Source organism: Populus trichocarpa, chromosome 8 (genome assembly GCF_000002775.5).
Source record: "Populus trichocarpa isolate Nisqually-1 chromosome 8, P.trichocarpa_v4.1, whole genome shotgun sequence".
Taxonomy (NCBI): Eukaryota; Viridiplantae; Streptophyta; class Magnoliopsida; order Malpighiales; family Salicaceae; genus Populus; species Populus trichocarpa.
Window position 1 is genome coordinate 1,438,124 of NC_037292.2, and position 17,283 is coordinate 1,455,406.

Here is a 17,283-nt window from a genome sequence, read left to right on the forward strand (position 1 = left end):
GATGAAACAAAGAAAAAAAAAGGAGAGAATTTTTATGATTCCACAAATTTACTTTTTCAAAATTTAGAAAAACAACGTCTGGACGCATTTCCAAACCAAACCTTAAACCCTCTAAACGGGCAAAAAGACTTGCCCCATTCAACAAGGAAGCTAAAATGTCGAGATTGGAAGGGAACTGCCCTGCAGGAGCGCTATATAAACAAGCCAGATTATCAATGTCTAGCATCCATAAGTTCTCCTCTCGAACCCACAAGTGAAGGAGAGTCCTAGATTTCATGTCTACAATGACAGCTAGAAGTTTTCCGATTTTTGTAGCCATTTTACTTCTTGTTGCGATGCAATCACGCACCATTCAATCAAAACCAAGTGGAGATCCTTTTGGGTTCATCAAACACCTGGAGGGATGCCACAAGAATGGATCTGTCAAAGGGCTTCATGAGCTCAAAAGATATCTTGAGAAATTTGGATACTTGAAGTATGGTCATCAAGGAAAGAAGGGCCATAACCATGCCAATGACGATGAGTTTGACGATCTTTTAGAGTCTGCAATCAAGGCATATCAGCAGAACCATCATTTGAACGTTACAGGAAGCCTAGACAATAGTACAGTGCACGAAATGATGCAGCCTAGATGTGGCGTGCCAGATGTTGTCAATGGCACAAAGCATTACCATACTCACAAGTCCATCCACACACTAGCTCACTACAATTTCATTCCTGGAAATCGTAGATGGGCAAAAAGGCAATTGACGTACACGTTTCGTTCCAGTGTCCAAGTCCCGGCTGCACAGAACATAAGATCCATCTGCGCAAAAGCTTTTCGAAGATGGGCACAGGTCACCGAATTCACTTTTCAGGAAGTTAGCGGTAGCTCCCCTGCAGATATTGTAATTGGATTCCATCGCGGAGACCATAACGATGGTAAAGCCTTTGACGGTCCTCAAGCAGTGGCGGAGCCACGTGGGTGCAAAAGGGGGCAATTGCCCCCTTCATTTTTTTTAAAGTATTTTCTATATTAGGATATTAATATAATAATTTGGGGAGGATTTGATACACGGAAAGTGGAAAGTTGCTGTTTACTTATATTTTAATATAATATATAATATATATTTTCAGTTTATTTACTTAAACTTTTTCCTTTTTTTTTTTCGTTTTTTTCACTAATTAATAGAGAGTCATTTTTCCTTTTGAATTGTTGTCTTCCTCTCTCTTATGCAAATTTCTTTTAAAGTCCAGATAACTAAGTAATTTCTTTAGCTTTATACTTTAAATAAATTTTTTTTTTATCTTTTCTATTTATTTCATTATCTAATTTTAGTTTTATTTTTTTATAATTAGTTATTAAAAATATTAGGGTTTATGATAATTTAGGGGTTTTAATATGAATGTGTTCAAATATGTTCAAAATAAATGTTTGAATTTACTAATTTAATCAATTAAATGTTTTTTTTTCTTATTATAAATGAATAAATTAATGTTCATGCAAAACCACTATTCTTGACACCTCTTGTATTGACATAGTAGATTATTGGAATTATTTAACTAAGATCTCTTAGTTCTATAATTATGGATTAATTATTTAATTGAGGTCTCTTAATTTACAATGTACATATATTAATTGTCATTTTATATCACAAATTTATTTGTAATTAATTGTTAACGAAATGCTTGGAGTTAGGAGAGGGGATGGGTTTAAATCTTATAAGTTACACTTTTTCTCTCTCGGTATTTTCTCTTATTTGAAAGTATAGGATAGTATTAAAACTTGTTTCACATATTTGATTTAGTGAGTTCATACAAATTTTTTGTGTGTGTCTAGAAATAATTTAAATGTCTAAAAATGATTAAGTATAATTTAATCAACATACTTATTATATACATATAGATATGAATTGAAATGAGTTTTGATGAATTGATGTATATTTTGCTATGAATATCATATGAAAGATTTAGAATTATTGTGTAACTCAACTGACTTTATTATTATGTAGTTGTGTTAATTATTATGTAGACACTAATGATAATAAAAAAAATCAGTAGGTTCATTGATTAAATTAACACGTCACTATACAAGTATTTCAAGTGTAAATCCCTTGAGAATAAATAGTTATTCAAAACTTCAAATCATGTAACTCAATCAAGTTAAAAAAAAAATTATATTAAAAAGTTATAGTATTTATTAGTAATTTGCCCCCTCATCAAAAAAATTCTGGCTCCGCCACTGTCCTCAAGGGGTCTTAGCCCATGCTACTCCACCAGCTAGTGATGCAATATTCCATTTCGATGCGGATGAAAATTGGAGTGAAAACCCAGGACCTAACCAGATGGACCTGGAATCTGTTGCTGTGCATGAAATAGGACATCTTCTTGGTCTTGACCACAATGATGATCCAAAAGCCGATGCCATCATGTCTTCCGGAATTCCTTCTGGGATTGCGAAAAGGGATTTGCGTGCGGATGATATTCAGGGTGTACGAGCTTTATACGGATTCGCTAATTGAAGCACGTACAAAAGGAGAATGATGCTTGCAGTTTCTATTATCTAAATTAAGAATAAATTTCCATCAGTTTCTAGTTACGAATTTGTGTTTAATTTGGCCATCCTGATCTTAGAGAGGCGGTTACAGTCTTTATTTGCAAAGTATCTCCTTGCAAGCCTAAAACTATTTTGTAAACCATTTCTTTGAGATCGTAAATAAATTATGTTTGCAAAATACAAATAATCGCGGATTAATTGGACGAGTCTCTTCAAGGTCTATTTGTGCAGCCAGCCGCATGTTGTCTGTGTCACAGAGCATTACCGAAGGCATAATAATTCCATCCACACTGTACTCTATATTTTCATCCGACGAAACCCAAGATGTCCACCAGAGAAAAGGCATTTAATGTATAGGAATTAGGATTGGTTCTAGTGGTCAAGTCCATCGCACAGATGCACACAGAGCATAACGTCTATCAGCTGCAATCTGTGGACAAGCTTTTCAAATATAGAGACAAGTTTGCCCAATTTGTTTTGATAATAATGCACAAATTGAATTGCCATATGCAACCCCTCTCTCTCCCACAACTCGAACAATCATTATTTTTTTTTTTCATTGAACACGTCCACGGATTTTTTCTTGGCATGGTGCATGAACCGAAGTTCAAACCTAGCTATCTTGCTTATACTGAACAAGAAGACCACCTCAGCTTAACTCAAATTCCTAAGCCGGCATTACACATGCATTCCTTCGAAGAATGGAAAGTACATAACACACACAGGACACCACAGGCTGATAATTTCCTGTAGGATTTGGTTTCTTTGTCCAATAATTCTCCAATTGGAAGAATGTTACAACTACAGGCATGTGTTAATGCGTTTTGAATGAGCATCGACACTATGAATTATCCCTATTGTATTATTTGGATGTCGTTTCAAGGCACTTGAGCCATTAAAAACGGTGAGGATGGACCCGGCCTATGAACTATTTTCTTTATTGAAAGAAAAAAAAATCATTACAAAATAATTACATATTCTCTCGAGGTATTATTTTTAATTGCTAGGTAAACTGCATGCTTTCATCATCATTATCTAGAATCTGAATTTAAAGAAAGGCTATAAGAAAAAAAAAAACAATCTTATGAACAGATAGGTATGGATATGAGTGACCTGTTTTAAGAACCAATCAAGAAAAAAATTAATCTCACGCATGAAAACTTTCTCTGATACCTGACCGATGGAGAAAATAATAATTGGCTGATGTGGAATGGTTTTAGGCTTTCAGCCACACATTTGTTCCTTAATTTACAACTAATCACTTATGGTTCGCTCTGTTTGATCATGAGAAATATCATTACATCATATTTAGATGTGAAAAGGCTAAAAAATATCATCACATCACACTGTGTATTGATTCCAGTCTATTCAAGTTATGAAAGAGGAACCTTCACCATCAACAAATACAAAATTTGTGGAGAATTTTTAAAATTATTTTATTATATTGAAAGAAACAAAATATTTCTGTTTTGAAGTGAAATTTGTATAATTGGTCCAATAATAGCGAAAACCTCTACATCACTACGTAGTTTCAATCAATTCATGAATTCAGTATATTTAACTTTTTGATGCCCTTTATTTGTTGGTAAATTTATCACTAATTTTATTATTAATGAATTTATTAACAAATTAAAAATCACCAAAAATAATTTTTTTAATAAAATATTTCTGTTCGTCAGTCTATTGATAAAATTCGTGTCAATAGACTGAAAGTACAAATACTAATAGACTATTCTGTTAGTAAATGTAAAAATTCTGTTAGTGTCAGGATGTTTAATAATTGAAAGAATTCAGTCCATACATGACAACATCTATGGAAAAGTTGAAAACCATACCTTAACATCTCTGATTGAAATGTTAAAACGTCAACGACATGTTAGCTTTCTGTCAATTTATGCTTGAAAAAACATAATAGATACCCTTAGGAGAATATCTTCTGGTTGGGGCACTATATATTTATTTATGTGGAGTTTCATGTTCATCCTGAAGAAGTCCTAACCAATTGAAAGAGGCTTCCAAGTATGGCTGAAAAAACCTTCAAATTTCTAGTATCCCTTTTTCTTCTCCTGGTGATTCTGATAAAATTTGTCCAATCAGAACCAACTGGGCATCATCCATTCAAATCCATCCTGAACCTTGTGGAAAGCCAAAAAGGTCAATCTGTTTCCAAGCTGCACCTTGTAAAACAGTATCTGAAGAAATTTGGATACTTGGATTATGATCTTTCAAGTAACAAGAACCTGAACCAGGTTGACGATGACGAGTTCGATGACCGTTTGGAGTCTGCTATCAGAACCTATCAGCAAAACTTTCATTTGGAAGTCACTGGAAGGCTAGACAAACGTACTGTGAATCAAATGATGAAGCCTAGATGTGGTGTGGCTGATATCTTCAATAGCACAAAGCACCACAATAGTTCCAAGTCTTCTGATGGGGTGGCCAATGCTGACTATTCGTTCTTCCCTGGAGCCCCCAGATGGTCCAAAAAGCATTTGAAGTACACGTTTGGCGCAACCGTCCAAGTCGCTGGTGCAGAGAGTATAAGGTCTGTTTGCAAACAATCCTTTCAAAAATGGGCACAAGTTACTGACTTCACGTTCGAAGAAGTGCCTAATTCTGCCGATGCTGATATTAAAATTGCCTTTTACCAACTAGACCACGGAGATGATGAGCCATTTGATGGCCCTGGAGGAATCTTTGCCCATGGTTTTAGACCAACTATCGGGATGCTACATTTTGATGCTGATGAAACCTGGAGCAGCAATCCTGGACGTCAAGAGCTAGACCTGGAATCCGTCGCTGTGCATGAAATAGGTCACTTACTCGGACTTGGTCACAGCGAAGACCATCCAGATGCAATCATGTATCCATACTTTGATTATGGAAAGACAAAAAGGAGTTTGCAAGAGGATGACATCGAAGGTATCCGTGACCTCTATGGACTTTGATTAAAAGCCACATATAACTAAAAGATTATTATACCTGTTATTGTATTAGCAAATAAAGGATTTGTACGTGGATTTTAAAATATGTGAAGAAGTCACTTCCACATAATCTTATCTCCTTGTAATCATAGAACAATTGCAATTGAAGTTTTCCAGTCTGCATGTTTCTTTCTAGATATAATTAGTGTTCAGGAATTTGGAGTTTGACAAAAGCCTATTTTGCTAACCAGATCTTAATTTTTCGAGTTATGCAATCAACCAAAAGAGCAGTGGCAATTAGAACTAAATTCGGAAAATTTATCTGTAGGAAGCTGGGGGCATTATATTCTCTCTTCTTCTAAAATAAGAATTCTAAGCCCCCCAAATCACCTGCTATTATGTAGCACAGATGGTCGAAACCCAGATGAAATTAGCATGAGCGGTCCAATAATATTACAAAACCTCTACATCAGTACAGAAGTTTCAATCAATTCAAGCTGTCCAATAATTTAGCCCATCAACAGCATGTTAGCTTTCTGAAAACCATACCTTAACGCCTCTTATTGAAATGTCATAATAAGCACATCAACAGCATGTTAGCTTTCTGTCAATTTATACCTGAAAAATCATACTGGATACCTTTACGAGAATATCTCCAGGTTCAGGCACTGTATATTTATGTGGAGTTTCATGTTCATATACCTGAACAAGCCCTAACCAACTGAAAGAGGCAGCTAGCTCCCACCAAGTATGGCTGAAAACAAAGTACTCGAATATGCTCCTTTTATAATATATATATGAACTTGCACATCACACTAAAATGTGATTTACTTCAAAGCTGATACATTAAAAATTAAATTCACTAATCACATTCTTCTTTATCACATAAACTTGAAACAAATCTTTAAAAAATAAGAATAAGTTTGATAAATAATGTATTTTCACCGACTCAAATTGAATAAATTTTGAAATTTATTTTAAATAAAAAGATTTACTAGAAAACAAAATCGATTAAATTACTTAAATAGTGGAAATCAATTCCAGCATAAAATTGGTTTCAAAAGGCAGCAAAGGTACAACAATAATTTGACTCATCAAGCACCCCAATGAGGTCGAGCCCCTAGAGATGATAATCTCCGTTGACTCATTAACGGTTGTTAATTATTACTGGAGTCTGGGCCTCTAATTCCTTTTTCTGTTTTCTTCACCTACTTGGGCTGAAGTAGAGCCCATACACCTGCCTTTCTGTAAGGGTTTTTTAGGTGAAAACCCAGTTTCAACGTCTAAAAAGATTGTTACTGGATAAAAGCCCAACTGTAGCCTCTAGCATACAAAAGATAGGCACCGAACAAAATGGGTTAGCCTGTAAAGAAAGGGAAAAAAAAAAAAAAAACTTTGTTATAAAGAATTTGAAGTATAGCTGCCAGACAAAATAGGGACAGTTGGGTCACTAAATCAATCCAGGAATACTACGTCAACTCATGCAGACTAACAAATAGAAAAAATAATATTTTTTTGACAAAAATTGAATTGAAAAACTATATATGTTTCCACGGGAAACTTGTAATTAATGAAGACTTGCTACTTGACTTGTCTGTTTTCCCACAGTGGAAATTCTAGAATAGGGCCATCCGTCCCCATGCAGAAGAAGGAGCTCAAATTCTCTTCCCAACACAATAATACATAATTAAAAAATAAAATTGATGAATAAGGACAGGATCTATATTAGCCTTCTACATTCATCTAAGCAACCATCTCTTAGCCTAATTTGAATGCAACAACACGAAAGAAAGGCATAAGGAATCACGGAACCCATGGAGAAAACTTAATCAAAACCCCTTTCCTGGATAACAATAATGTACTAAATCAAGTATAAAGACCCGGGTACATGAAAGATGGATACAAGAAACTCAACAGCTTGAGCTTGGAAAGAACGAAGAAAGGGCCGCTCCGGATTGCTTCTATCAGAGTTGGTGGTTCTCCAGAACGAGTAATGAGGATAAAAAAAAAAAAAGAGTTCTATCAAGTATAAAGAACTCATGAAATCTATATTTTGGTCAAACAAACAAAAGTTTTAATTCCATATTCCATGCTCTAGGTTCTATCAAGGAAGACTTGACAAATACTACAATCACAGACAATTTAGTGGTCCATCGGGATTGATGAAAACAAATAAAAAAAAGGAGAGAATTTTTATGATTCCACAAATTTACTTTTTCAAAATTTAGAAAAACAACGTCTGGACGCGTTTCCAAACCAAACCTTAAACCCTCTTAACGGGCAAAAAGACTTGCCCCATTCAACAAGGAAGCTAAAATGTCGAGATTGGAAGGGAACTGCCCTGCAGGAGCGCTATATAAACAAGCCAGATTATCAATGTCTAGCATCCATAAGTTCTCCTCTCGAACCCACAAGTGAAGGAGAGTCCTAGATTTCATGTCTACAATGACAGCTAGAAGTTTTCCGATTTTTGTAGCCATTTTACTTCTTGTTGCGATGCAATCACGCACCATTCAATCAAAACCAAGTGGAGATCCTTTTGGGTTCATCAAACACCTGGAGGGATGCCACAGGAATGTATCTGTCAAAGGGCTTCATGAGCTCAAAAGATATCTTGAGAAATTTGGATACTTGAAGTATGGTCATCAAGGAAAGAAGGGCCATAACCATGCCAATGACGATGAGTTTGACGATCTTTTAGAGTCTGCAATCAAGGCATATCAGCAGAACCATCATTTGAACGTTACAGGAAGCCTAGACAATAGTACAGTGCACGAAATGATGCAGCCTAGATGTGGCGTGCCAGATGTTGTCAATGGCACAAAGCATTACCATACTCACAAGTCCATCCACACACTAGCTCACTACAATTTCTTTCCTGAAAATCCTAGATGGACAAAAAGGCAATTGACGTACAAGTTTCGTTCCAGTGTCCAAGTCCCGGCTGCACAGAACATAAGGTCCATCTGCGCAAAAGCTTTTCAAAGATGGGCACAGGTCACCGAATTCACTTTTCAGGAAGTTAGCGGTAGCTCCCCTGCAGATATTGTAATTGGATTCCATCGGCGAGACCATAACGATGGTTCCGCCTTTGACGGTCCTGGAGGGACCTTAGCGCATGCTACTCCACCAGTTAGGAATGCAATGTTCCATTTCGATGCGGATGAAAATTGGAGTGAAAACCCAGGACCAAACCAGATGGACCTGGAATCTGTAGCCGTGCATGAAATAGGACATCTCCTCGGTCTTGACCACAATGATGATCCAAATGCCGATGCCATCATGTCTTCCAGAATTCCTTCTGGGATTGCGAAAAGGGATTTGCGTGCGGATGATATTCAGGGTGTACGAGCTTTATACGGATTCGCTAATTGAAGCACGTACAAAAGGAGAATGATGCTTGCAGTTTCTATTATCTAAATTAAGAATAAATTTCCATCAGTTTCTAGTTACGAATTTGTGTTTAATTTGGCCATCCTGATCTTAGAGAGGCGGTTACAGTCTTTATTTGCAAAGTATCTCCTTGCAAGCCTAAAACTATTTTGTAAACCATTTCTTTGAGATTGTAAATAAATTATGTTTGCAAAATACAAATAATTGTTGGGTAATTCCCAGAACTCAAACACACACAATTTACGTGGTTCGGCAACTTGCCTACTCCACGGAGCTACTGGTTTGTATTAATGAAGCTTACAAACAATACAAACAAAGGAGGAGGAGATAAAACTCTCTCAACTCAACTCTACTCTCTCAAGCTCTCTCTATTCTTCTCTGTTCTCTCTTCTCTCTGTGTTTCTCACGCTGCTCTCTGTGTTCTTCATACACAGGCACAACAGCTCTTCACTGAGCATACATATATATTAAGCTAGGAGTGAAGGGCATAAATCATGCCATGATTTATGCCCACCGTTTGCCTCCACTTGTGCTAAGTGGAGATTAGGTATTCCCACTAAGCACATAGTGGAGGTGGGACATTGCTTGTCTCCAAATAGCTAACAATCTCCCACTTGGAGACAAACAATGAAAAAATATCTTTTATCCTTGAAGACCAACTGAAGTTTTGCACAACTTCAGTTTATCAAGTGTAACTCCTTTGGTTAACATGTCAGCTGGATTCTTGCTTCCACAGACCTTTTCTAGCATTAGTTGCTCGTCATCCAGCAGTTGTCGGATGAAGTGATATTTGATCTGAATATGCTTCGTCCTGGAGTGAAATGCTGGATTCTTGGCAAGGAAGATTGCACTCTGACTGTCGCTATACAAAGTACCTTTTCCATTCAACTTGCCCAATTCCTTCAGGAAACTCTGCAACCATACTATCTCTTTTGCAGATTCTGAGACTGCAACATATTCAGCTTCTGTTGTTGAAAGAGCGACAATCTTTTGCAAGGTAGAACTCCAGGAAACAGCAGTACCTCCTAGAGTATACACATATCCTGTAGTGCTCTTTCTGCTATCAACATCTCCTGCTAGATCAGCGTCTACAAAACCTTCAAGTTTCAAACCACCAGCTGTGAAGGTAAGACATGTCTCTGATGAACCTTTTAAGTACCTCATGATCCATTTGACCGCCTCCCAATGCTGCTTTCCAGGATTGCTCATATATCGGCTTACAACTCCCACTGCATGGGCAATGTCTGGTCTGGTACAGACCATAGCATACATCAAAGAGCCGATAGCTGAGGCGTATGGAATCTTATCCATGTATCCACATTCTTGCTCAGTTTTTGGTGACTGATCTTTGCTGAGCTTGAAATGATTCCCCAGTGGTGTACTTACTGGTTTAGTATTATCCATACTAAACCTGCTGAGAACCTTCTTGACATACTCTGTTTGTGAAAGCTTTAGTACGCCTTTGTCTTTATCTCTGAAGATTCTCATGCCAAGTATTTGTTTAGCAGCTCCCAGATCCTTCATTTCAAACTGTTTTGACAACTGCTGTTTCAGCTTATCAATCTCCTCAATACTGGATCCTGCAATCAACATATCATCTACATATAATAGTAGAATGATGTAGGAGTTGTCAAAATGTTTGACATAACAACAATGATCAGCTTGACATCTTGTATATCCCGAACTACACATGAAGTTGTCAAACTTCTTGTACCACTGTCTTGGAGCTTGCTTCAAGCCGTATAAGCTTTTCTTTAGCTTGCAGACTTGTTTCTCCTTTCCTTGTATTTCAAACCCCTCTGGCTGTTGCATGTAAATGTCTTCCTCCAATTCTCCATGAAGAAAGGCTGTTTTTACATCTAATTGTTCAAGATGTAAATTCTCTGCTGCTACTATCCCCAGAACAACTCTGATTGTTGTGAGCTTCACAACTGGAGAAAATATCTCAGAGTAGTCAATCCCTTTCTTTTGTTGAAACCCTTTTACAACAAGTCTTGCCTTGAACCGTTTACTTCCGTCATGCTCAGTCTTCACTCTGTAAACCCACTTGTTTTGTAAAGCCTTCTTTCCTTCAGGCAGTGTGGTTAGCTCCCAAGTCTTGTTCTTCAGCAACGAACTCATCTCATCCTTCATGGCTAACTCCCACTTGCTTGAGTTTCCATCTTGTAAGGATTCTTCATAAGTTAGCGGTTCACCACCATCTGTCAACAAAATGTAATTCAGTAAAAGTGTGAACCGTTGCGGGGGCTTTATCGTCCTCGAAGACCTGCGAACAGCTGGTTCAATTTGCTCCGCTTCTTCTTGTGTAGTAGCGGGTACAGATATGCTTGAGTCTTCTTGTAAAGGCTCTTGATTGTTGTTCTGCTCAGTAACATCGGGAAGGCCTTCTAATCTTATGAATTCAGATCCTTGTGGACTTGTATCTGAATCAGCCTTATCCTTATCTGTTTCTGCACTTGATCTGTCTTTGTACAGAACTTTCTCATTGAAGATCACGTTCCTGCTTCTGAGAATCTTTCTATTCTGATCATCCCAGAATCGATATCCAAATTCTTCATCTCCATAGCCGATGAAGAAACATTTCTTGGATTTGGCATCCAACTTGTTGCGAGCATTAGAATCTATATGAACATAGGAAACACACCCAAATATCTTTAAATGAGAGAGTTGTACCTCTTTTCCTCTCCATACTTCCTCGGGCAGTCTGAACTCCAAAGGAACTGATGGTCCACGGTTGATCAAGTAAACTGCAGTATGAACTGCATCGGCCCAAAATGTTTGAGGTAACCCAGAATGCAACCTCATGCTTCTAGCTCGTTCATTGATGGTCCTGTTCATCCGTTCAGCAACGCCATTCTGTTGCGGTGTGCCTGGAACGGTCTTTTCCATTCTGATACCATTGACAACACAATACTCCTTGAAACCTCCATCAATGTATTCTCCTCCATTATCGGATCTCAAGCATTTCAACTTCAGACCTGATTCAGTCTCAACTATAGCCTTCCATTTCTTGAATGTTTCAAACACATCAGATTTATTTTTCAGAAAGTAGACCCATACCTTTCTGCTGAAATCATCAATGAAAGTCACGTAATACCGAGAACCTCCAAGAGATGCTACTGGAGACGGTCCCCATAAATCTGTGTGTACCAGTTCTAGCTTTCTTGGTCTTAAGGTCCTGCCAACCTTTAAGAAACTGAGTTTCTTCTGTTTTCCAAGAACACAGCTTTCACAAATGTCTAGATCAACATTTTTAAGCTCTGGCAGCTTTCCCTTCGATTGAAGTACCTTCATCCCCTTTTGACTCATATGGCCGAATCTACAGTGCCATAGATGTGCTTGATTTTCTGCTTCAGTAGAGGCAATAATGTCTGCAAATCTTATGGTCATATACAGGGTGCCGGTTTTCTTTCCACGAGCCAAAACCATTGCTCCCTTTGAAACCTTCCACATACCTCCAGAAAAAAGGATTGAATGACCACTATCATCAAGTTGTCCGACCGAGATCAGCTTCTTCTTTAGATCAGGAACATGCCTTACATTTTGCAAGTTCCATATAGATCCATTCATTGTCTTGATTTGTACATCTCCTATACCCACAATATCCAATGGTTGTCCATCGGCCAGATAGACTACACCGTGATCTCCAGCAATATAGTTTTGCATCATTTCATGGTGTGGTGTACAGTGAAATGAAGCACCAGAATCAAGAACCCAATCATCAACATGACTATGCACAGCAAGAATCAAAGCATCTTGTACCTCGTCTGTAGTGGCGTTTGCAGAGTCAGCTTCAGGTTTTTTCGGTTTTGTGCAATTCCTCATGAAATGACCAGGTTTGCCACAATTCCAACATTCAACCTGCTTTCTGGGTCCGAACTTGCTTTTACTTCTGTATCTTGATTTGGATCTGCCTCTGGATAAGCCTCTATCCTGTCTCCTCCCTCGAGTGTTAATGTTGAGAGCTGATCCTGAACTTGAACTTTCACCTGAGTCTTTCCTTCGCACTTCTTCAGCTAAAATCAAGTCTCGGATGTCATCATATTTCAGTTTGGATTTTCCAGCTGAATTGCTCACGGCTGTCCTCATACCTTCCCAACTGCTTGGAAGTGAAGCTAGCAAAATGAGTGCACGGATCTCATCATCAAACTCAATCTCAACAGATGACAATTGATTTGTAATGGTATTGAAGTTGTTGAGATGTTGTGTCACAGAGGTGCTTTCTGTCATCTTCAAGTTGAACAACTTCTTCATCAGGTGCACTTTGTTATTTGCTAAGGGCTTCTCATACATCCCAGACAAAGCTTCCATTAGTCTTGCAGTGGATCTTTCTTTTGTAACATTGTGAGCAACTCTTCTCGATAAGGATAGCCGGATAATGCCCAAAACCTGTCTATCAAGAAGTTGCCAATCTTCTTCTGGCATATTTTCTGGTTTGCTCCCCAACAGAGGAAGATGAAGTTTCTTCCCATATAAATAGTCTTCAATTTGCATTTTCCAATATCCAAAATCTGTTCCATCAAATTTTTCAATTCCCGCAGCTTTTATTTCATCTGTCATTTTAATATGTCTCGGATTTAAATCTGTCAAATCTGACCTTACAGATGTGTCCGGAACGGCCAAAACTATTGGAAACGACACTGAGATCACCCCAATCGGACTTCGGATGGCTCAGATCTTAACAGTCAAAGTTTTAGGTCAACAGACGGTGCTGATGAAGCCACGTGTCAGGCGGAAATAGTGTCTGCGAAACACTGAATCAAAACCCACTGTGATGACGTGGATAGATGACGTGGCATCCACGTCAGAAATCCGGGCCCACCTTTGATGACGTGGCAAATGCACGCACTTTTTGGCTGACGTGGCAGGTGATGGCGTGGCTGCTGACTGGTCTGATGACGTGGCGGATGACTGTGCAGAATTGCTGGCGTGGCTGATGACTGGCTGCTTGCGTGGCGGGTCAACCCGGTTCAGTTGCAGACAATCGGGTGAAGACGACGCGTGGAGAGCGTGGCGCGAGTGGTCGCGCGTGGGCAGTGCTGTCGTCGGCGCGTGTTGGAGCGTGCGGTCATGCAGGACGTCGGTTCTTCGCCGGGTTTTCACCAGTGAATGCGTCTCTACTTCCTCTACGCGATGGTAATGTCAAAAACACGTTTTGAGAACTTTGATTTTTGAGTTTGGATCAAACACCCTCTTTTTCAAGAACCAGGCTCTGATACCAGTTGTTGGGTAATTCCCAGAACTCAAACACACACAATTTACGTGGTTCGGCAACTTGCCTACTCCACGGAGCTACTGGTTTGTATTAATGAAGCTTACAAACAATACAAACAAAGGAGGAGGAGATAAAACTCTCTCAACTCAACTCTACTCTCTCAAGCTCTCTCTATTCTTCTCTGTTCTCTCTTCTCTCTGTGTTTCTCACGCTGCTCTCTGTGTTCTTCATACACAGGCACAACAGCTCTTCACTGAGCATACATATATATTAAGCTAGGAGTGAAGGGCATAAATCATGCCATGATTTATGCCCACCGTTTGCCTCCACTTGTGCTAAGTGGAGATTAGGTATTCCCACTAAGCACATAGTGGAGGTGGGACATTGCTTGTCTCCAAATAGCTAACAATAATCGGGGATTATTTGGACGAGTCTCTTCAAGGTCTATTTGTGCAGGCAGCCGCATGTTGTCTGTGTCACAGAGCATGACCGCAGGCATAATAAGTCCGTCCATACGTACAGTACCCTATAATTTCATCCGACGAAACCCAAGATGGCCACCAGAGAAAAGGCATTTAATTAATGTATAGGAATTAGGATCGGTTCTAGTCTCCAAGTCCATCGCACACAGAGCATAACGTTTATCAGCTGTAATTCTGTGGACAAGCTTTTCAAATATAGAAACAAGTTTGCCCAATATGTTTTGATGATGCACAAATTGAACTGCCATATGCAACTCCTCTCCCCCCCCATCTCTTATCATCATTTGTTTTTTCATTGAACACGTCCACGCATGAAAACTTTCTCTTACACCTAACCGATGGAGAAAATAATATTTGACTGATTAATTTGAGTCAAATTAAAATATTTAATTAGGTGAGTACTTAATTATATTTCTAATTGGTCAAATTAACTTTATTAGAGGTATAATTAAGATTTATAAATATGTGAAGTCTTAGTAAGAAACGGTCCAACTTCTACAAAAAAAAATTCCATCCTCAATACATCTTAAAATTTCCATCGATCACAAAACCACTTTGCTTTCACTCCTAAACCAGTTAGAGTAATTCTATATATGAGACCACGTATATGACTATTTTGGATAGAGAAAGAGTGTTGTTTTTACCATTTATCTCTTATGAAATTACTTTTTATTTATTTATTGGATTTTGTTCTTGAAAGAGAAGGCTCGTGTTTATACCTATTTTAAATTCACAATCCACTATAATTTAAGCTCTACACTTTACAAAATAAACTCACGCAACAACTAATTAAGTAAAATATTGTTATATTTAGAGATCATATAATGTTCTGGATACACGTGGGAGGAAACGTTGTGTTTTATGTTTTTTAAAAGCGTGTTTGATATAAAAATATATTAAATTAAATTTTTTTAATGTTTTTAATAATTTTGATGTATTGATATTAAAAATAAAAATTAATATATATATATATATATATATATATATTTTAATTAAATTTCAAACAAAAAATATATATTTGAAAAACAAATACACCTCACGCAACCGTATTTTATTATCCAACAATGCAATTCAAAGCTCAAAACTTTTAAACCTATTTTGAAATTTGAATTAGCTTCTTAATATAAAATTGAGTCTTATATCTTGTGGAGATAAAAGAAAATAATAATAGAAAAAAGATAAATATCTTAGTTTAGCTGGAAAGTGCCAGGTCTTTGTAAGAGTTTCCAAATCACATTAAAGGTCCAGTTTCTCAAGATATGATCAGCAACCAGTTTCTAAGAAGGAAAGAATAAATTGCGTAAAAGAAATACGAAAGTCCAATAAATTTAAATAGGGATGCAATAAATCGAGCGGTGTAGATATTTAATCAATTCAATCCCCTTCCACCTTCTTAAGGGTTGCCGCGTAGAAATAATTTCTTCGTATTTTCCAAATCTATGATAATTTCGTCTTAAGAACTGGTTTAATAATTGAAAAAATATAATCAAATATTTAGTTTATCAATTTCAACTTTTAAATAAAAGTAATGAAACATAAGACTCTCAGTAGAATCGAAGAGCCAAAACCCTTCTACAGCAGGCGATTCATAACATTTTCTATAAAAAATGAACTTGCTCACGAGGAAATACATCTGCAGATTAGGATGGCCTAATTAAACACGAAGTCATTATTAGAAAACAGATGGGAATATGCTCTTAATGAAGATAATAAAAGCTGCGAGCATCATTCTCCTTCCCTTTGGTTCTTATTAATTATTAGTGAATCCGTATAAAGCTCGTACACCCTGAATATCATCCTCACGCATGCAAATCCCTTCTCGCAATCCCAGGACGAATTCTTGAAGACATGATGGCATCGGCATTTGGATCATCACTCTGGTCAAGACCAAGCTAGAAGATGTACTATTTCATGCATTCCTAGTTGGTGGAGTAGCATGGGCTATGGTCCCTGAGGGCCGTCAAAGGCGGCACCATCGTTATGGTCTCCGCGATGGAATCCAAGCCAGAAGTAACTTCCTGATGTAAGAGTACAAGAACATTTATTTATTTTTTGTTATTGGGGATCTTCTATTCTGAATTATCTTTACTAATTAATAGTGGTTGTGCCTTGAAATATATCCTTTTTTTTTCTTCCACATTTTTTCTTGAACAAAACAAGTTAATAGCAAATGCCAATACTTTACAACTTTGGTGTGATTGTTGAAGAGAGCACTATTTCCGACGGAATTTTTTGTTGATATTTATACTCATAGTTTGATGGATGAATTTTCCCGATCGGCTCCCTGACAAAAATCATTCATCAGAAAAGCTCTCGTTTGTGATTTATGGTATGTCAATAATAATTTTATCGAAGGATTTACTGACAGACATAACACGCAAAAAAAAATTAACTCGCTTCATTCCACCAAGATCTCCATCGATGAATATAACATATCACCGACATAATCTTTTTTGTCCGTCGGTATTTTTTTCGGTGAATTTTATGTATAATCGTCAAATAGACCATCAGTTATTCCATTAGTGAGTAAATAGTGGCGGTGGTATTTGGAGTAATTCTTTTCTAATTTTCTGGAGTATACCAATAGTTTTAGACCATCGATCGCCATGTTAGTAATAATTTAAAAATATATATATTTTTTAAAAAACTATTAAACATAAATACAAAATAATTAAAATAAAATAAATTAATATAAAAATTAAATATTTGTTATAAATTTAAACATTTATAAGT

At 37.3% G+C, this 17,283-nt stretch overlaps 3 protein-coding genes across 3 annotated transcripts; all 3 read left to right on the forward strand.

Moving 5' to 3' along the window:
- Nucleotides 1-170: 170 nt before the first annotated feature.
- LOC7494912 (metalloendoproteinase 5-MMP) lies at nucleotides 171-2,644 on the forward strand. The gene is made up of 2 exons (XM_052455087.1): nucleotides 171-960; nucleotides 2,206-2,644. Exons 1-2 carry the CDS (start codon nucleotides 276-278, stop codon nucleotides 2,499-2,501), a joined length of 981 nt encoding a protein of 326 aa, XP_052311047.1. The 5' UTR covers nucleotides 171-275; the 3' UTR covers nucleotides 2,502-2,644.
- Nucleotides 2,645-4,557: 1,913 nt separating this feature from the next.
- On the forward strand, nucleotides 4,558-5,484 carry LOC112328430 (metalloendoproteinase 5-MMP). Its single transcript, XM_024606925.1, has one exon. The coding sequence runs from the start codon at nucleotides 4,558-4,560 to the stop codon at nucleotides 5,482-5,484; it is 927 nt and encodes a 308-aa protein (XP_024462693.1).
- Nucleotides 5,485-7,779: 2,295 nt separating this feature from the next.
- LOC112328429 (metalloendoproteinase 5-MMP) lies at nucleotides 7,780-8,978 on the forward strand. Its single transcript, XM_024606919.2, has one exon. The coding sequence runs from the start codon at nucleotides 7,897-7,899 to the stop codon at nucleotides 8,833-8,835; it is 939 nt and encodes a 312-aa protein (XP_024462687.1). The 5' UTR covers nucleotides 7,780-7,896; the 3' UTR covers nucleotides 8,836-8,978.
- The last annotated feature ends 8,305 nt before the right edge of the window (nucleotides 8,979-17,283 follow it).